General features: G+C 42.7%; 2 protein-coding genes across 2 annotated transcripts in view; one reads left to right on the top strand and one right to left on the bottom strand.

The window, feature by feature from the left end:
• LOC111958400 (uncharacterized) overlaps nt 1-21,085 on the bottom strand; it is a 345,226-nt gene that overhangs the window by 123,726 nt on the left and 200,415 nt on the right. The gene's annotated exons all lie outside the window — the stretch shown is intronic.
• Nucleotides 1-21,085, top strand: part of LOC111958443 (uncharacterized) — a 126,857-nt gene that overhangs the window by 38,837 nt on the left and 66,935 nt on the right. The window contains exons 12-20 of the mRNA XM_023979702.2: nt 549-660; nt 885-1,845; nt 1,899-1,914; nt 7,735-7,996; nt 8,410-8,540; nt 8,716-9,978; nt 11,589-11,700; nt 12,931-13,062; nt 14,444-14,550. Of these exons, the coding sequence (XP_023835470.2) occupies nt 549-660; nt 885-1,845; nt 1,899-1,914; nt 7,735-7,996; nt 8,410-8,540; nt 8,716-9,978; nt 11,589-11,700; nt 12,931-13,062; nt 14,444-14,550 (3,096 nt within the window). The remainder of the gene's footprint in view (nt 1-548; nt 661-884; nt 1,846-1,898; nt 1,915-7,734; nt 7,997-8,409; nt 8,541-8,715; nt 9,979-11,588; nt 11,701-12,930; nt 13,063-14,443; nt 14,551-21,085) is intronic.

The following is a 21,085-nucleotide window of genomic DNA, read 5'->3' on the forward strand; positions in this document are numbered from 1 at the left end:
AAAACAATTTAGGCATATAAAGTGAAATCATTGTCAAAAGCGCAAGAGATACTGTTGCAGGTAGGTCTACATCATTTATGGGTTGATCATATTCAAATATAAACACATTCTTTCAACAACTCCAAAGTAATTGCCTATGGTGCAGGAACCACTGACTCGCTGACCTTTTCTATTATCAAGACACTTGCTGGGAACTCAACTAGTTAGGACAGCTCATGAGGTCTCCTAAATATCTGTAGACTAGATTGGGACTCGTATGACTAAAGATGCTTCAAGCATAGCTTTTATTTTTACCCATTAGAGTAGGAGAACTTCTACTCTGAGACACTTTGTGGATGCAGGCCCTGGTCTTGATTCATTTCGTCTTAAGTGTGGGACCATTCTTTTCATTTATTAAACCATTAAAGAGTATCAAGTAATAAAATCAACTAACATGTTTGTATAGTACTCATAGCAATCTCTCATTGCCAAATCAGAAGACGCTGCATAGCAGGGTGCTCATATGAGATTTCTTGATCCAACATCCTCTCACTCTGTATCTCTTACAGTCAGTAGACATGGAGGATGGGAAGCCTGATCTGATGCTGGTCAAAGAGGAGACAATAGAAGAGGAACCAGAGAGCATTGACCTGCTGAGTGGATTAAAGATGGGGGAGCAAGGTAAAGGAGAAATACATATAGCCTACATACAGTAATAGATCTTCAATGGGAATAGTAATGTGCCTGGCTATTATTTTTTCAGAAAATTAAATCAATACAACTTATGTTTACATACAAAATCACACAATGCATGAACTTGACCAGGTAATTGATTAAAAAAACTCCATATGTAGAGTTTTCTCTGACATGTTTTTTAAAGTCTATTTTCTAACCTCTTCCTTTAGGTGGTTGGCTGGAGGTTAAAAGAGGAGACTGGGCAGCCATCTTGGATTCCCAGACCGGAGCAGCCAAGGGTCGAGGAGACGACATCACCGAGCTGGCCAGTGCCAGAGGCGACATAGTGGAGGTCAGTGGATGGGACAGCATCCTTAATGCCGGGCAGGGGAACAACACTGTTAACCACAACCTGAAACAGACAGTCGAACACAAAACAACAGCTAAACTTAGTTTCCATGACAACAGACTGGCTGAGACCAGGGCAAGGCGTAGATTTGGTCTGCAGGGACGGGGTGGTGTGGGTGTGAGTCGGGAGAGAACAGACACAGACTCTGCTAGCGCTGCTCCGTCCTGCTCCTATAGTTGTGATTCAGAGAGACTGATGGCGCCTCAGGTTAACCCCCTAACAGATGCTGCCTTCAGCCTGCCTTCTATAGGATCTATCAACTGGAACATGGACCCTGTGACAACACAGACACCCCCTGGCCTTCATCCTCCTCACACTCTTCTAATGTTAAACCAGACCACAGACAATGACAGTGCCTCAACACTAAATAGCTACACAAGCCCATTGACAAGTGACAGTAGTGGAGACGGAATCAGTAAAGGTGGCAGCGCCAAGGAGAAGCGATTCCCGTGTTCGTTCTGTGGGAAAGCCTTCAGTTTCCCCCAACAGCTGGAGATCCACCAGAGGATGCACACAGGGGAGAAACCTTTCTGCTGCAACCTGTGCCGGGCTAGTTTCTCCCACTTATCCAGCCTGAAGAGGCACCAGAGGGTCCACACGGGGGAGAAACCTTTCGGTTGCCACCTGTGCCGGGTCAGTTTCTCCCACACGTCCAGCCTGAAGAGGCACCTGAATGTCCACACGGGAGAGAGGCCGTTCGCCTGTACGCACTGCGAGAAGAGGTTCTCAGAGAGAAGCTACCTCAGGTTACACCAGCAGAAAATGCACACGGCCCATGTATAGTGTAGAGTAGTATTAGTTAGTTTGTAGTTAATTATGTTTGTTTTGGATGTAGTCGGGAACTGAATGAGGTGAACTGAGGAAAGAATTAGTATGATGAGGCAGAGGAGATGATATGGTTGGTGTGATGGGGTCTATAAAAATGCTTCACTGATGAGAAGTGACAACATTGTCCTGTTTGATGCGCGTGTTTTCTAATGAGGAACTGATAGTGCCTTAATTCATGTTTACTTGACAAAGTAATGAAGCTGTGTGTAATATTAAACATTTTCCAAAGTATTCTCATTCATTTTATCAAAGCGAGGGTACCAGATTTACAGCAAAGGTCAAGTGTTACCATAGTGAGAGAAAAAATTATACTTGTTACTAGGGCTTTTGCGGTAATCCAGCATTCATGAGTCATGACCTCAATAAAATTCTATGTGACCAGTCATGGTAATCTCCTTTTAAGCACTTAGGACATATGTTAGTAGTACCCAACTCGGTAAAGATCATCAGGTCGCTAATGGCCTGGTACTCAGGGCTCTATTGTCATTCTAGCCTCTCTGACGTCAATGCAAATGTCATCGAAAATCACAAACACTTATCATCAAAACAGTATGTGCTTTTAAAACTTACCCTACTGTGATTTGTTGATTGGTTGTCGTTCTGTTCTTGAACAAGGCAGTTAAGCCACTGTTCCTAGGCAGGCTCCTCGTGGAGTGCAATGAGAGGCAGGTGGTTAGAGCGTTGGACTAGTTAACTGTAAGGTTGCAAGATTGAATCCTCGAGCTGACAAGGTAAAAATCTGTCGTTCTGCCCCTGAACAAGGCAGTTCCTAGGCCGTCATTGAAAATAAGAATTTGTTCTTAACTGACTTGCCTAGTTAAATAAAGGTAAAATAAAAACAGTGGGAAAAAAGCTAATAAAAAACGGATTTAAGGTATCTTTGGTACAAAATTGGCCTAGCCTAAATACAACTAATTCAGTCTACATTATAGTGAATTTTTATTTTATTTTGAATAGCCTAGTAATAGGGCACGTTTTATATTTTTCATAATTAATAGGCTGACACATTACCTTTAGCTACAGAATATCTCACCACCGTGTGCTTCCATCTCCTCCCCGCTCTCCTTCATGGCATTCTTCAGTGCGCAGAGAGAGGCGCTGTCAACAGTTTAATGAAATACCGTATACAGTTTCGGTGTGAAAACATGTTACTATCGATGTTCTCTTACAGATTTCACTTAGTTTCCCAAATGAAGCACTGGGTAGCTGCAGGAACAGGGTTGGAGTGCCCATGGCATACAGAGTTTGGGCGGAATATCTATCACATGTTGCGACGCAACATAACTGTAGTTTACAGGATATGGGACGAAGCCGCGGGAAAGTGGCCTCCATTCGCTATTCGATACGGATGATATGTATTTTTTTTCCTCTTGCCCATGTTTCTGCCAATTTGATAATGGGCCATTCTAGATCTAAACTAATTTTACATATTTGTTAAGATTAAATTGAGAATAGTCTGGTGAAATAATGGTCACTTGATGAGAGCTGGAGGGAACAGCATGTGCAGCCTGAGGCAAGGAACCGAGCACAAGCCTTTTTTTTGCCATTTTCTCAAAATCGTCAATAACCTATAGTCGCATCATGCAGCCCATATATCTTTTGATTTCTAAGGCATTCTAAGGTTTGTATCATTCACAACTAAAGTTGCCAAATTACAGAAAATCTGGCATATAGGACCTGTTTCAAATGATGACTTTACGCTCAACATAGACACTTATATGCGCACTCCTCTGGAAAGGGAAAAATAGAATTTCTATTTTAAGTTCAATTATAATCTTATTACTATAAAATCATATAATAAAAAGTAATGGCATGGGACTTAAGGATATCTTGTCTGCTAAATGAACAAGCCTACAGCATGGCGCATAGCCATACAATTATGTCTTTTTGACAGTGTACAGTAGGACAACTCATATTCTATTCTTCTGAAATACATTTTCTTCATATCATGTATCTTTAGACTGGCCTAAAATAAATCATGGCTTTGTTGCGATGGTGTATATTCAATTGATTTATGATATTTTTAAATGTAGATGTTCCAAAGTTCATCAGCAGCTTGTATGCATGGAGGCCTGGAGATGCTCAACGTGTTGATGTTAATTAATGGTCAATTACGTGAGACTGACAGTCTTGCATGACAACCAGCTGACAAAATGTCATGACAACCAGCTGACAAAATGTCATGACCACCACAGCCCAACTTATTGTTTTGTGCAATAAAAAGTACTGTGCTTTACATTATGTGAGTGTGTTACCATTTTTGTTGAAATTAAATACAAAATTGACTCTGTGCTGACTGGCTTGTTTTTTTTGTATCATTGCAGAGACTGAGTTTCCCTTATTTCAGTCGAACCAAAACATTATACTTAATTGTTGAATCAACACATGGATTTTTTTTATTTATAATAAACTCCAATGGCTTCATATTGTGAGGTACTTGAATCACAGTGTTAGAGATGGGCTTGGCTGTGGGTTAACATTTTTTAATATGTCATGTTTCTGTGCATACAGCAGAGTTTCTTATATGAACCTTTTATATGCTCTTTTGTAAAATTTGTGTTTAGTCTGCAGTCCATGAGGACCTGCTGATATCCGGTGTTGCTGGCGGGAGAGAGTGGMCCTCTGAAGAGGCTGGTCACAAACCCTGGCCCTGGACTAGGACCCTGGATCAGGAGACATCGTTATTCCGTCCCGATTCGGAACTAGGACCGACATACGAGGGACAGAGATTCCACCACTACACAAAACACAACCAGTGGACAGGTGGACTGAACAACCTCAGTCCTGGTGGTCATCAGAGAGACAGAGGCTCCAGTCAGGGATCCAGTCTGCAGCCCAGACCCTTCTCTTCACAGTCTCAGTACAGGCATGAAGCAGGGCCTGGGGCTGATAGAGATAGACCCTCCTGTTCATATGATACAAACACCACAGTATCCATGATGAACAGAGCAAGTCACCCTGGGCTTCAGCCTTCACAGAGAGTGGTGGGAGACACCCCGGGTGGTAGTCAATCAGGAAGTCTTTCTTTTCCTTCAGGATCTCGTCTAATGCCTGGTGACTGGGTTCATAGAAAGCCTGGACCTGGGTCTAGCCTTCCTCGGTTACCTCAGGATTACCTCACCAATACAGACAGGGTCAGGATGGGCATTCACCATGAGAGGCACCTAACCTATAACACAGCACACAATCCCATCAACACCAAAACAATGGCTAGAGGTCAAGGAGGGAGCTCAAAGACTAACCACCTGGTGGTGGCTCCTGCTTCTACCTCCTCTGGTGTCATAGGGTCACAAAGTAAGAGACCAAGCAATAGGACAGATGCTGAAAAGCCGTATGCCTGCCCCACGTGTGGGAAGAGCTTTGCGGAGGCAAGGTATGTGAAGCAGCACCAGACCATTCACACCAAGGAGAGGCCCTTCAAGTGCAAACTATGTTCCAAGAGCTTCTCCTTCCTGAGTTACCTCATCAGACATAGGAGTGCCCACAATGGGGATAAATCGTAGCAATTCTTTAGCTGAACTATTATAGTTATCATGTGAAGTGTCCTGGGCTAAGAGTTTTTATTTTTTATTACTATGTCCCTCAGTTGAGCATCTGGGTACTCTAACATTCTCCCATAATACAGATTGGTTGTTTGGTGTGCTGGCATAGCCGACACACTGTCATTGAAGTCTAACACTATATAAATACAGTGCATTCGGAAAATATTCAGACCCTTCACTCAGTACTTTGTGGAAGCACCTTTGGCAGTGATTACAGCCTCGAGTCTTCTTGGGTATGACGTTACAAGCTTGGCACACCTGTATTTGGGGAGTTTTTCCCATTCTCTGCAGACCCGCAAGCTGTCAGGTTGGATGGTGGGCGTCGCTGCACAGCTATTTTCAGGTCTCTCCAGAGATGTATGATCGGGTTCAATTTCGGGCTCTGGCTGGGCCACTCAAGGACATTCAAAGACTTGTCCTGAAGCCACTCCTGCGTTGTCTTGGCTGTGTGCTTAGGGTTGTTGTCCTGATGGATGGTGAACCTTTTCCCCAGTCTGAGGTCCTGAGCTCTCTGGAGCAGGATTTCATCAAGGATCTCTCTGTACTTTTCTCCGTTCATCTTTCCCTCAACCTGACTAGTATCCCAGTCCCTGCCTCTGAAAAACATCCCTACAGCATAATGCTGCCACCACCATGCTTCACCGTAGGGATGGTGCCAGGTTTCCTCCAGACGTGATGCTTGGCATTCTCAGACCATGAGAAAACCAAGAGTTTTCTCATGGTCTGAGAATCTTTATGTGCCTTTTGGCAAACTCAAAGCGGGCTGTCATGTGCCTTTTACTGAGGAGTTGCTTCCGTCTGGCCAGTCTACCATAAAGGCCTGATTGGTGGAGTGCTGCAGAGATGGTTGTTCTTCTGGAAGGTTCTCCCATCTCCACAGAGGAACTCTGGAGCTCTGTCAGAGTGACCATCGGGTTCTTGGTCCCCTCCCTGGCCAAGGCCCTTCTCCCCCGATTGCTTAGTTTGGCCGAGTGGCCAGCTCTAGGAAGAGTCTTGGTGGTTCCAAACTTCTTCCATTTAAAAATGGAGGCCACTGTGTTATTGGGGATCTTCAATGCTGCAGAAATATTTTGGTACCCTTCCCCAGATCTATGCCTCAATACATTCCTTTCTCGGATCTCTTCGGACAATTTAATCGACCTCATGGCTTGGTTTTTGCTCTGCCATGCACTGTCAACTGTGGGACCTTATATAGACAGGTGTGTGTGTGTGTGCCTTTCCAAATCATGTCCAATCAATTGAATTTACCACAGGTGGAGTCCAATCAAGTTGTAGAAACATATCAAGGATGATCAATGTAAACCGGATGCACCTGAGCTCAATTTCGAGTCTCATAGCAAAGGGGCTGAATACTTATGTAAATAAGGTATCTGTTTTTATTTGTAATAAATTAGCTAAAATGTCTAAAAACCTGTTTTCACGTTGTCATTATGGGGTATTGTGTGTAGATTGAGGAAAATAATGAATTTAATCAATTTTAGAATAAGGCTAAAATTTCCAAATGCACTGTATATTCCCCCTTTGGAATTTGGTTTGACCTTTGTTCTAGTCATAACAAATATAATGTCCCTCCCAACATCTTTTTGCATAATCAGGTGGTACCTGTTCCTTTAAATACAATTAGGTGATCAAATCTGTTAATTAATGAGAAATCATGTTGTCCTTTTGATATGTTGACTTTTTATTAACTTGTTTATCATTTAGAAATAAAATGGGCTTAATTTTCATTCGAACCTATGAAAGGGTTTCCACTAGATTCTACGACCACAGTCATTTTGGCTATATCGTAAAAATGAATGATATAACAAAAAAAATGCTTTTTGGTCTTTATTTAAGGTTATGCATAAGGTTATCAGAGTGGTTAAGGTTAGTTTTAAAATCAAATGTTAAGAAGAGACATTGTGGAAATAGGCAGGGTTTAGACAATTATGAGTTTGGCTGTGGGATGTTAGTGACGACTGCTTGAAAGATACTGATCATGAATAGGCGGTTTGACGTGTAACGTAATAAATACCGTAATTCAAATTACAGCGCGCATTCCCTTCATTTAGCCACACCCTTCTATGACGCCTACCAATAACATAATTTCTCTTCAGCGTAAACGGAAGTAAATTACGAAGAGCAACTTTAACGTTAGCGTGTTTATCGTTGCTGTATAGACGTTTATTAACACCATGGCACTTAAAATTACTAATTTAACGGCACAGAATCTCATCTTTACCATATGTAATCTTTAATACATGTTAGAGACAGGACTTTGTGATAGATATATAGTTAACGCTAGCTAGCTGCTAACGTTAGCTAACAATGACTAACGGTATGGTTTTCCACACGCAAATAGCCTCCATCATGGAGGTGCTAGCGAATTCAGCCGTAGCAGAGATCTGTAAACTCGTAGACGACGACTATGCAGTGTTTCGTTTGGAAATAACTCAAAGCCAGAAAGAAAACAAGGCATTGCGGAGGAAACTACAGCTATTTGAACTGAAGATGGCACGGGACCGCGTCCTAGCCAGTCGTCCCAGTATCAAGATCCTCGACCGGTACAGAGGAATGGCAAGAGGTATATTCTGCAGAAGGCGGAGGCTACGCGGCCTGTCGGTTCATATATAGATAGCTCAGTGCCTGTCCCCCCCCCCTTCTGCACGAGTTCAGATGTGTTACCCAGAATTGCATCTTGGTCAGTTTTTGGATAGTATGCAATAATTCCCCTGATTACTTAGCTATCTTGCACAAAGACACAATATCATATTCTAACCATATTCTATTTACTTAATTTCCTATTATTTACTCAGTAAAAAACTGTGATACATGGAACATAATACAATACAGAGAAATAAATAGCATATCAAGAAGTTATGAGAAATGTTACCTTAAATAATTTCCAATTCTAGACAGTGTCAATAGGGTACAATATACAGTTGAGCATTGACAGTACCTAACTTAACCCCATCTTTCCCCCAATCTCACTCTCAGGTGAAGGACATCTCACTGGAGGCCACAGGAGCTTTGTGAAGCCAGCGGGACACAATACATGGGGAGATGACCAACCAATCACTGTTGATGAGGGGAGTGGAACCTCAACCCAGCATGTTATCATGATAGAGGTTAGTGTAATAGTGTTGCATAAAAAATGCTACTTTGTAAATCCATAGCCTGTTTATTTCAGCAAGGCTTTCTTCAGCTATTGACTTGCGTACATGCACATTTACCATAGGGGAGCTTGTTTGACTTCCCTATGACATTGTTATCCAATTTAGGTAATAACCTCTCTTGTGTCAGTCTATAGATGCAGAGACTGCAGGCCCTGGAGTCAAGCAGGAGAGGGCTGAAGGAGAGGACCCACGGCACAGTAGAAACATCCAGACTGGAGCGGCTGGAGTGCCCCCTGTAGCCACAGAGGACCCCACCAACGCCACAGTGCAGCCCAGGACCCAACGCAGCATCACGGAGGTCAGAGACAGACACAAGTCAGAGACAGACACAGAGACTTTAACTGTAATACAAAGCCTTTTACTCACAGAATCTGACCACAGATCAGACCCAGAGAGACTCGGGCTGGGGCCACTGGGCTGTGCTCCTGGCTCAGAGTATTTACTTTACGGTAACCCGAACATGAGGGCTGTTAATTCCCATCTGGACTCAGGTGACGTGTTAGAGACTGGCAATGATCCGTCTTGTTCTTACGCTACAGAGATGGACCCTGGCAACATGCGATTGGGTTTAGAGACACACACTGATCTGTCTACAGGGGACTGGAACCGGTACAGTAGTAGTGTATACTCTGAAGGGTGCCTAGATAAGAAAGTGGAGGTTATAGTCGTAGATGAAGTGACTGTGAAAGTGGAGGGTGACCCTCCCACATGGAATGCAGATAGTCACCTAGGAGACAGACACTCACAGGGCAGAGATTTCTTAGATTACAGGGAAAGCTTAGAGACAAGTCAAAATGTTGCGACCCATTCCCCTTTACACGCACTCAAGGATCACGACCCAGTGTCAACGTCGATGGGGCATTCCGATTCACACGGCCGCGTCCTTTTCGATCAGGTATTGAACTCAAACGACAGGCATAGAGCCCAGGTTCAGGGAGGGGGAGAAACATCAGGTGGTATTAAAGAGAAGCAGTTCCTCTGCACGTTCTGTAACAAAGGCTTCAGCTGCCCCCAGAAGGTGGAGATTCACCAGAGGGTCCACACAGGGGTGAAACCCTATAGCTGTAACCAGTGTCACATGCGCTTCGCCCAGGCTGGCAACCTGAAGAGGCACCAGATGGTCCACACAGGACTGAAACCCTTCAGCTGTCCCCAGTGTCCCATGTGCTTTGCTCAGGCTGGTGACCTGAAGAGGCACCAGAGGGTCCACACAGGGGAAAAACCCTACAGCTGTACCCAGTGTCCCATGCGCTTCGCCCAGGCTGGTCACTTGAAGATGCACCTGAAGGTCCACACTGGAGAGAGGCCGTTCGCCTGTACACACTGCGGGAAGAGGTTCTCAGAGAGAAGCTACCTCAGGATACACCAGCAGAAAAAACATTCCACTCTATAACAGAAAGTAACCATTCCAATCGATAGCTTCTGATGTTTAGATCCTACCCTGCTTTAAAGACAAAGATGAATTTTCATTGATGTCAATCGAAATTAGCCACAGATGCATTTGAAATAGTGAGAGTAACAGATTTCAGTGTTTAATATTCCTGAGTAGAATATTGCATCCAGACATTGTGTGATACACTGTATGATATACTGTATAACCCTAAAAAAGTCTGTTAGATAGTGTTTGTACTGTGTCGGATATAAGATGTTCAAATGCCTGTTTCATTACTTCCATTCAACTACAATTTTTTCCCAAGACACTTTTCATCAGAAAATGTATGCAGTTTATCAAGTTCATGCAGATTTTTAGTTGAGAAGTGTATGTGTGGTTTTCATATGGTGTATTTCAAGACTTCCTCCCGTGATTAAACTTTTCCTGTTGTAAAGTGATATTCCAAGTATAAATACAGGTTTAAATGGTGAAAAAATTGAACAAAAGTATTTTGGACATTACCTTGCTCCTTGAAGTTTGCAGTTTTCAATGAGTTGGTTTGATGGGAAGTTGTGATGCCATCGGCCTAGTGAACAAAAGAAGAAAGGCCCAACCCACCCACTTGTGCTATGTCCTGGACCACCTATTGAGATGTTCCTTTTATTAAGTAAATCAGGTGTTACGAGGTGAAAAGGAGACTGCAGTGGCATCTTAACACTTGTTTAATAAACACGAAATGGGACTTTTCATTTTAAGACTCATTGAGACTCTCTTTAGTATACATCCCATCTCACCCTATTCTGCATACATACAACAGCGCTTTATAACCAATATACACTTACTAAATAGACCTACACATACCCACACACTAACAAACACCTACTGTACACCTCAAAATAGTTTAGTCAGGTTTGTCGGATGACTTTTGACTTAACATAGCTGACTTATTTTTACCCTAAATATCATAGTTATGTCCACCATGATGGGTTTAACAAAAATGAAGTCATTCTGTAACTACAGTGTAGGACTCAAACGTAGTGATGATGGGCAAACACTCCATGTTTAAAGTGTCTTTATTATCTGTGTGTACGTACCTGAGGGAGTGTATGTCTGTATCATCTGTCTCTTCCAGGAGGAAGAGGGTCCAGAGGTGCTGCTGATGAATGAGGAGGGGTGTGAGGAGGGTCTAGACTACACCTTCTCCTGAACCCATAGAAGAAACAGCTGAGCACAGGACCACACACAGTCTCACTGAGGTGAGCCACTGTAAACAATTGTCTGCATGGTATTAAGTCAGGTCCAATATCCACAAAGCAACTCAGAGTAGAAGTGATGATCTAGGATCATATTTGCCTTTTAGATAATAATGAATAACACTATGTAGACAGGTGGGGTCCTGATCCTTGATCAGCACTTCTACTCTGAGACTGCAGATAAGGGACCATGCTTTTGAATGATCTAACCATTAAAGTGTCAAGTAATCAAATCATCTATCACTTTTCCAGTTTTAAATCAACTACCATTGTACTCATAGCAATCCCTCATTGCCCAATCAGAAGATGTTCCATAGCAGGGTGCTCATAACAGATTTCTTTATCCAACATCCTCTCACTCTGTATCTCTTACAGTCAGCAGACATGGAGGATGGGAAGCCTGATCTGCTACTAGTCAAAGAGGAGACAATAGAAGACGGGCCAGAGAGCACTGACCTGCTGAGTGGACTAAAGAAGGGGGAGCAAGGTAAGGGAGAAATACATATAGCCTTCATACAGTAATAGAGTTTCAATGGGATGCCTTCTTGGATTCCCAGACCAGTGAAGGCAAGGGCCCAGGGGACATCACCAAGCAGGCCAGGACCAGAGGCGACATAGTGGAGGGGGATTGCTGTGGGATTATTTAAGATACTCTTTGAAGAGATAGGGTTTCAGATGTTTTCGGAAGATGGGCAGGGACTATGCTGGCCTAGCTTCAGGGGGAAGCTGGTTCAGGGCATAAAATTAACACCTACTAAATGCGGGTAGATTTATGTATTGACGGGTAAGAATTTCTATTTCACCAGCCACGTTGGTGGGTGGTCAATTTGCAGGGCTCTACAGTGCCAGCATTACATTTACAAATAAAAATAGTCAAAAGTCAAGCATGAGCACATCTTTTCTTTCATAGCTGCTAATCGCACAAAGAAATATGAATCCTATATCCCACCTTGCGCAGCAACACTGCCTGGCTGGGAAGCTATGTGCACTGAGTGAAGTGCTGAGAGATTCATTTTTGGAGTCACTGCACACAGGCATAAAAGTTTGTCTAATTTACTCAAAAGTCTACAAATTGAGACTTTGTCCTCGTGTTCCTTGGCTATTTACATTGTTTTGTTCATAACCTCGGTTGTTTTTCAACATTAGTTTGATTCTGCTACTTCAACTGATAGTTTACAGACACCCTAGTCAGGTCCCAAATCTCACACGCACACAGACACACCTAACACGACTCGAAGTGGCCCCGATACCACGTTAACCTCACCCTTTAAAGTGGATGCTGAACATTTAGTTTTATCTGATATTTTGGTTAAAGGACTCGGGTCACTAAATGTTTTATGAAGTTCAGCAAAATACCACATTACTTCATACTAATACATTTCTTGTTTTGAAACATGACAAAGCATCATCCGTTTTATTGTTGTTGATGTAAAAAATCAGAGTGCCTGGTAAATGTTTTCATCTACCTGCCACAGTGGCTGGTGGTCCAAAAAGTATATTTTAGGGCCTGAGCTGGTTCCACCATTGGGGTGTCAGGACAGAGAAGAGCTTGGACCGGGCTGATCAGGAGCTGCCCTCCCGTAGGGGTGGGAGGAACAAGAGACCAGAGGTGCCAGAACGTAGTACTCGGGTTGGGGTGTAGGGTTTGAGCATAGCCTGAAAGTAGGGAGGGGCAGTTCCTCTTGCTGCTCCGTAGGCAAGTACCATGGTCTTGTAGTGGATGCGATCTTGGACTGGAAGCCAGTGGAGTGTGCGGAGGAGTGGGCTGACATGGGAGAATTTGTGAAGGTTGAACACCAGACGGGCTGCAGCGTTCCTGATAAGTTGCAAGGGTTTGATAACACAAGCGGTGAGCCTCCCCAACAGAGTTGCAGTAGTCCAGACGGTGTCGAAGACAATGGATAGATCAAGGACGATGAGAACAGAGGAGAGCGAGTGAGCAGTGCAGAGAGCCTCCATAACACAGAGAAGAGCAGTCTCGGTTGAGTGACCATCCAGAAGCATGACTGGTTAGGGTCAAGAACATCGTTTTGAGAGAGTTCGTCAGAGACAGCACACTCTAGTATCTAAGGGATACCGGTCTGTAGTTTGACGTCGGAGGGGTCGAGTGTTGGTTTCTTGAGGATGGGACGACTCTGCCTATTTTGAAGTCGAGGGGACGCAGCCAGTGGTCAGGGAAGTGAGCAATGGGAGGTCTCCAGAGATGGTCTGGAGAAGGGAGGAGGGGGTCGAGCAAGCAGGTTGTCGGGCGGCTAGATCTCACTAGTTGCAGAATTTCATATGGAGAGAGGGAAGAAAGAGGTCAGGGAGAAGGGTAGTTCTGTGTGAGTGGGACCAGTGGACTCAATAGGCTGAGTGAATGGGGAGCGGATGTCATCAATCTTCTTTTCAAAGTGGTTGACAAAGTTATCCGCAGAATGGGAGTGAGTGGACAATTAAGGAGGGAGGAGAAGTTGGAAAATAGTTTCCTAGGGTTAGAGGCAGAAGCTTGAAATTTAGAGTGACGTAAAGTGGCTTTTGCAGCGGATACAGAGGAAGAGGAGGTGGAGAGGAGGGAGTGAAAGTATGATAGGTCCTCCGTAAGTTAAGTTTTCCTCTATTTTCACTCAGCTGCCCGCAGACCTGTTCTCTAAGCACGCAATGAGTCACTCAGCCACGGAGCAGGAGAGGACCGAGTCTTCCAGGAGGAAACGGGACAGTGCGAGTCATAGGATGTGGAAAGGGAGGATGATAGGGTCAAAGAGAGAGGAGGGAGAAGGATTTAGCAGAAGGGAGAGATGAGAGAGAGCGAAGATTGCGACAGTGCATGACCATCTGGGTCGGGGCTAAGTGGCTAGGGTTGGAGCAGAGGGAGACAGAAAAGGAAACAAATTAGTGATCAGAGACCTGGAAGGGGGATGCTGTGAGATTAGTAGGCGAACAGGCTCTAGTAAATATGAAGTCAAGTGTATTGCCTGCCTTGTGAGTGGGAGGGGACTGGGAGAGGGCGATGTCAAAGGAAGGGAAAAGAAAGAGTTGGAAATAAATTAATCGAAGGCAGACGTCGGGAGGTTGACGTCGCCCAGTACGAGCGGTGACCCATCGCCAGAAAATGAGCTTATCAAGGTGTCAAGTTCATTGAGGAACTCAAAGGGCAGCTGGTAGAGGATTTGATGACAACAATGTTATTGTTGCACACAGGGGAGAAATCCTACACCTGCCCCCAGTGTGAGAAGAGGTTTTCCCTCCAGCACCGACTGAAGAGCACCAGAGGGTCCACACCGAGGAGAAACCCTACAACTGCACCTACTGCGAGAAGAGATTCTCCCACCAGCAACAGCTGAAGATGCCCCTGAAGGTCCACACGGGAGAAAGGCCGTTTGTCTGTACGCATTGCGGGAAGAGGTTCTCAGAGAGGAGCAACCTCATGATACACCAGCAGAAAATGCACACAGCCCAGGAATAGCGTATAGTGTGATATGTAGTACTAGTTAGTTTTTGTACATTTTATTATTTTGGATTTGGATGAATAGAGAACTGGATGAGGTGAACTGAGGAAAGAATGAGTGTGATGAGGCAGAGTCGATATGTTGGTGATATGGTGTCTGTAAAAATGCTTCACTGAGGAAAAGTGATAAACTTGTACTGTTCTTTGATGCAGGTGTTTTATAATGAGGAGATGATAGTGTTTTAATGTTTACTTGGGATAAAGTAGTGAAGCTGTGTGTAACATAATGTTGAAACTATGTATTCTAAAATTTATTTGATCAAAGCGAGGGTACCATACTTTACAGAAAATGTGAAGTGTTACCATAGTGAGAAAAGTTATTCTACTTGTCACATGTATTATTTTGTGCAATAAGAATAGTGTACTTCACGTTATGTGAGTGTATGACCATTTTGTTCAAATTAAATACAAAATTGACTCAGTGCTGACTGACTTGGTTATTTTTGTATAATTGCAGGAACTGAGGAACCCTTCTCCGTCAAACCAAAACATGATACTTAATTATTGAATCAACACATATGGCCATTTAATAAACTCCACTTTCTCCAGATCGTTAGGTACTTGAATCACAGTGTTAGAGATGGGCTTGACTGTGATTAACATTTTACAATATTATGTTTCTGTGTGTACAGTAAAGAGTTTCTTACAGTGCTTTCAGAAAGTATTCACAACCCTTGACTTTTTCCACGTTTTGTTGTGTTCCAGCCTGAATTTAAAATGGATTACATTTAGATGTTTTTGTCACTGACCTAAACACAATACACCACAATGTCAAAGTGGAATTATGTTTTTACACATTTTTATAAATGAATTAAAAATGATAATATTAAATGTTTTGAGTCAATAAGTATTCAACCCCTTTTGTTATGGCAAGGCTAAATAAGTTCAGGAGTAAAAATGTGCTTAACAAGTCACATAATAAGTTGCATGGACTCACTCTGTGTGCAATAACAGTGTTAAACATGATTTTTGACTGACAGCCTCATCTCTGTACCCCCCCACCCACACAATTATTTGTAAGGTCCCTCAATTGAGCAATGAATTTCAAACAGATTCAACCACAAAGACGAGACCAGGGAGGTTTTCCAATACCCCGCAAATAAAGGTAACTATTGGTAGATGGATAAACAAATTAAAAAGCAGTATTCCTTTGAGCATGGTGAAGTTATTAATTACACTTTGGATGGTGAATCAATACACACACTCACTATGAAGATACAGGTGTCCTTCCTAACTCCGTTGCCGGAGAAGAAGGAACCCGCTAAGGGATTTTACCATGATTCCAATGGTGACTTTAAAACAGTTACAGAGTTCAATGGCTGTGATAGGAGAAAACTGAGGATGGATCAACAACATTGTAGTTACTCCACAATATTAACTTAATTGACACATGGAAAAGAAGGATGCGTGTGCAGAATAAAAATATTCCAAAACATACATCCTGTTTGCAATAAGGAAAATAAGTAAAACTGCTAGAAATGTGGCAAAGAAATGAACTTTGTCCTGAATACAAAGCGTTATGTTTGGGGAAAATCCAACAACACATCACTGAGTACCACTCGTCAAGCATGGTGGTAGTTGCATCATGTTATGGGTATGCTTGTCATCGGCAAGGACTAGAGTTTTTTTTGTTGATAAAAATAAACGGAAGCACAGGCAAAATCCTAGAGGAACACCTGGTTCAGTCTGCTTTCCAACAGACACTGGGAGACTAATGTACCTTTCAGCAGGACAATAACCTACAACATAAGGCCAAATATACACTGATTGGTTACCAAAACAACATTAAATATTCCTGAGTGGCCTAGTTACAGTTTTGACTTAAATCTATAGCAAGACTTGAAAATGGCTGTCTAGCAATGATCAACAACAACTTGACAGAGGTTGAAGAATTTGTTAAAGAATAATGTGCAAATATTGTACAATCCAGGTGTGCAAAGCTCTTAAGCTTGTTCAGACTGCAGGCCTTAACGCTCAAATCAGTTTTGTTTTTCAAATCTGTTTTGAACTACTGACTGTCCAAACAGCAAGTTACAATTGACCAAATCGGATTTGTGTGTGTTCAGACAGCAGTCATTTGCTGACAAAGATGCACTAGTTGTCATAATAACGACGGGTGTGTGTGGGCGGATTGGTGGTGGTGCTTGTGCTGATGTAGCAAGCTAAGGTGACAACAATGCCTGCCATGGACGTTTCCCAGTTGTTTTGAATGTTCAAAATCATAGTGTAAGAACACATTTAAAGACTCAAAGGATAAGATGATCCAACTTTCAAAACAAGTATTTTTTGGTGAGTCACAGCTATCAACTAGCTAGTCGCCATAAGTTAGCTGTTTAGTTTTCTAGCACATTCACTTATTTGTATGTAAACAATTAACAAGCTAGTTAGCTACCGTACCACATGTGTTTGTCAAATTGTCAGAGTAGCCAGCAAGCAACAAGATATGTCGAATAACAGTCTAAAAAAACACGAGGGAAAATAATCGGATATGACTTGTGTCTGAACGGTCAAATGGCCAGGAATCAGATTTGTATCTGACTTCAAACCACCTACGAAAATGTGGCTTGAAATATTCGATTCCATGTGCTTTTAGACTGTTCAGAATACAGGACATATAACAGATTCTAATCGGATATGCAAATAAATTAGATTTGATTAATTTCAAACTGCCAATGTGAGCACGGCTTTAGAGATTTACCCAGAGAGACTCACCTGTAATCGCTGGCAAAGGTGATTCTAACATCTAATGACTGAGGCATGTGAATACTTATGTAAAATTACATATCTGTATTTCATTTTCAATACATTTGAAAAAATTCTAAAAACATGTTTTCACTTTGCTATTATGGGGTAGTGTGTGTAGATGGGTGAGGAAAAAAATATATTTAATACATTTTGAATTCAGGCTGTAACACAACAAAATGTGGAATAAGTCAAGAGGTATGAATAGTTTCTAAAGGCACTGTATGCTCTGATAATGTAACCTTTACAAAATAAATTCCTTTCTTATAATTTCACATTGTTTTTATGTCAACATATAAAAAACCATGACAATTACTATAAGAAAAATACAATATTTGTATATACATGTTCAGGTATGAATTTTCATGGTTAAGGATGGACAGCACTTCCTACTGAACAGTTTATTTATCTACAGCTATGCCTTTGGTCTCCCATCCTGGGGTTTAACCAAGCCAAGCCCTGCTTAGCTTTGATATTTGTCACAGACTATTAGCAATGTGAATGAGCATAATTGTTGACAGATCTCCACTTAATAATTAAATAGAATCACTGCTATCCAACCATTCTTCCTCCTATCCTTCTACTCCCACTCCTTCAGGTTTTCCCCTGTCTCCTCCTGCTATTCCTCGCGGTAGACTTGGCTTCACTCTTCAATAAGTGTGACGTTGCGTGCTTCAATGACGTCAGACAGTGGTATGCAAGTGCTTTGAAATGTTGTATGTCCCACGTATGTGAGACCTTAGAAGGCTTAGCTTATGTAACAGTATAACTTTAGACCGTACCCTCGCCCCGACACGGGCGCTAACCAGGGACCTTCTGCACACATCAACAACGGTCACCCACGAAGCGTCGTTACCCATCGCTCCACAAAAGCCGCGGCCCTTGCAGAGCAAGGTGCAACACTACTTCTAGGTTTCAGAGCAAGTGACGTAACTGATTGAAACGCTACTAGCGCGTACCCGCTAACTAGCTAGCCATTTCACATCCGTTACACTCACCCCCCTTTCAACCTCCTCCTTTTCCGCAACAACCAGTGATCCGGGTCACGGCACCAATGTAACAGTATAACTTTAGACCGTCCCCTCGCCCCGACACGGGCGCGAACCAGGGACCTTCTGCACACATCAACAACGGTCACCCACGAAGCGTCGTTACCCTCGCTCCACAAAAGCCGCGGCCCTTGCAGAGCAAGGTGCAACACTACTTCTAGGTTTCAGAGCAAGTGACGTAACTGATTGAAACGCTACTAGCACGTACCCGCTAACTAGCTAGCCATTTCACATCCGTTACACTTACATGTCTCTCGTATTTTTTTAATACAATCCTAGCAAGAGCTAGTTATTACCATGGTCCAAGTGTTTTGAAATTCAAATGTCCCACGCACTGTATATCTCCCACATCTGCTATGTGTATTATTGCTATGAACCACCCATGGCTGTAGCAAACATTGCCACTTAGTAATTTACTTACTCGGCCACATACTGTTGGCTGTATTTATACTGATGTACGCCACCATGTCACTGTGTTCCTCAACGCAACAACGAGCAAAACATGCTCAAGTCAAGTCCCTCTTAACTGTTTCCGTTATTAAAAACCCAGAGCTCACAAGCTTATCTATCATCTGTGATATGGGATCTTTACAATCAGTCCTTGACCTCAAGCTGTTTTCAGTAAATGGCCTGAAGCCTTCAGGTCTTGTGATGACTGGGGGCAAATATTAAACATAAACGAACATGAACATGAACCTGTACTTGATATTCCAGACTGACTGTTCCCTACAAACTGAATCCGTGTAGGACATTTTAACGTCTGTTTAGGAGGGTAATTAACTTGTCATTTGAAACAGGCTTGTGTAAATCCCTGTTTTTAGAGACAGTAAACCTAGGCAGAACAAGGACAGGTATGTAATCGTTCGTCCAAACAGTTGAGCAAGTAAAACGAGAGTTTCTATTGGACAAATTCAGGTATGTCCCCATTCTTTTTACAGTCTATGTAGGTCCCTCCCCGTATCGTTCCATTTAAGAAACGTTTTGCAACAGAATCGGCGTAATGCATATAATAAAATACAAATTAATACGGCCCAGCTGAATATTTACCTTACTGATGTGATGTATATGGAATAAAGTAATTACTTCTATTCTACTATATTCTTGCTAACACACTGTTCTTTATAAACAAGTCTGCTCTGAGTTAGAAATATACTGATCATAGGACATTTGATGTGTAATAAGCAGTACCGTAACTAAAAGAACAGCACGCGTTCGTTTTTCATTTAACCACACCCTTTAGCTATGACGCCAACCAATAAGATCCTTACACGGAAGTGAACAATTTCGTCACTTAGCGTTTTAGTTATTTAGACGTTTGTTTACACCCGGGAACTCAAAATATGACTTATTCAACTTCCCAGTATCACATACTTACCCCAAGTCGTGTTTAATTTTTGTTGGTGAAAGCACTTGTTGATATATGTTATCTAGGTAATGCTATTTAGCTAGCTGCTAACAATGGCTAACTGTAACGATATGGGTTTTCACACTCAAATAGCCTCCGTCATGGAGGTGCTAGCGAATGCAGCCGTGGCAGAGATCTGTAAACTCGTAGACGACGACTATGCAGTGTTTCGTTTGGAAATTTCTCAAAGCCAGAAAGAAAACAGCGGATTACGGAGGAAACTACAGCTACTGGAACTGAAGGTGGCACGGGAGCGTCGTCCCAGTAGTGTCAAGATCCTCGACCGATACAAAACAGGATTGGCTAGAGGTACATGTTGCAGAAGGCCGAGGGTGCTGTCGCCCCGTTTCCCATGTGTTCAGATGTCTTACCAAGAATTGGGTCTTGGTCAGTTTTTGGATAGTATGGAAAAATTCCCGTGATTACTTAACTACCTATCTTGTGCAAAGACACTATCGTATTCTAACCAGATATGCGAGACTTTTTGATGAAGAATTAAAGCAGTTAGCGCCGCTGCCTCGAATAAACATTCATAGTTGTAATCAAAACCATATTTTGGGGATGTCATAGTACGCTTACAATGTTTATATTATAGCTTGAACAGACACTAATATTATTTGGTTGTGATCTTTGTAAAATACCTATTTTGGCTGCAGCACTTGTTAGCTAAAATGCTAACGCGCATTGACATAGGCTGTAGTATTTTATTTGATTTATTTAACCATTTAACTAGGCAAGTCAGCTAAGAACAAATTCTTATGTACAATGACGGCCTACACCGGCCAAACCCGGACGACGCTGGGCCAATTGTGCGCTGCCCTATGGGACTCCCTATCACGGCCGGTTGTGACAGCCTGGAATCGAACCAGGGTGTCTGTAGTGACGCCTCAAGCACTGTGCCACTCGGGAGCCCAGTGGCCTAAAGTTAGCCAAAGAGCCATTTTACTGGTTGAAGTTGTTTTAAAAAAAAGTGTAATGCAGTTGATTTGTGATGAGACCAGTGGTGATTTTACCATGTAAATCTTGGTGGGGCAAAAAAAAACAATGTGGGATGCATGCCAGCAAAGCCACAACACCAAACAATACATGAATTGCACTATAACAGTGACAAACGGTGCCCACAAACTGTTAGGGCCTACATAAAGCTGTCCCAACACCTTACCACTGCTACACCTGGCTATCAGCGGAG

This window comes from Salvelinus sp. IW2-2015, linkage group LG34, assembly GCF_002910315.2.
Source record: "Salvelinus sp. IW2-2015 linkage group LG34, ASM291031v2, whole genome shotgun sequence".
Taxonomy (NCBI): Eukaryota; Metazoa; Chordata; class Actinopteri; order Salmoniformes; family Salmonidae; genus Salvelinus; species Salvelinus sp. IW2-2015.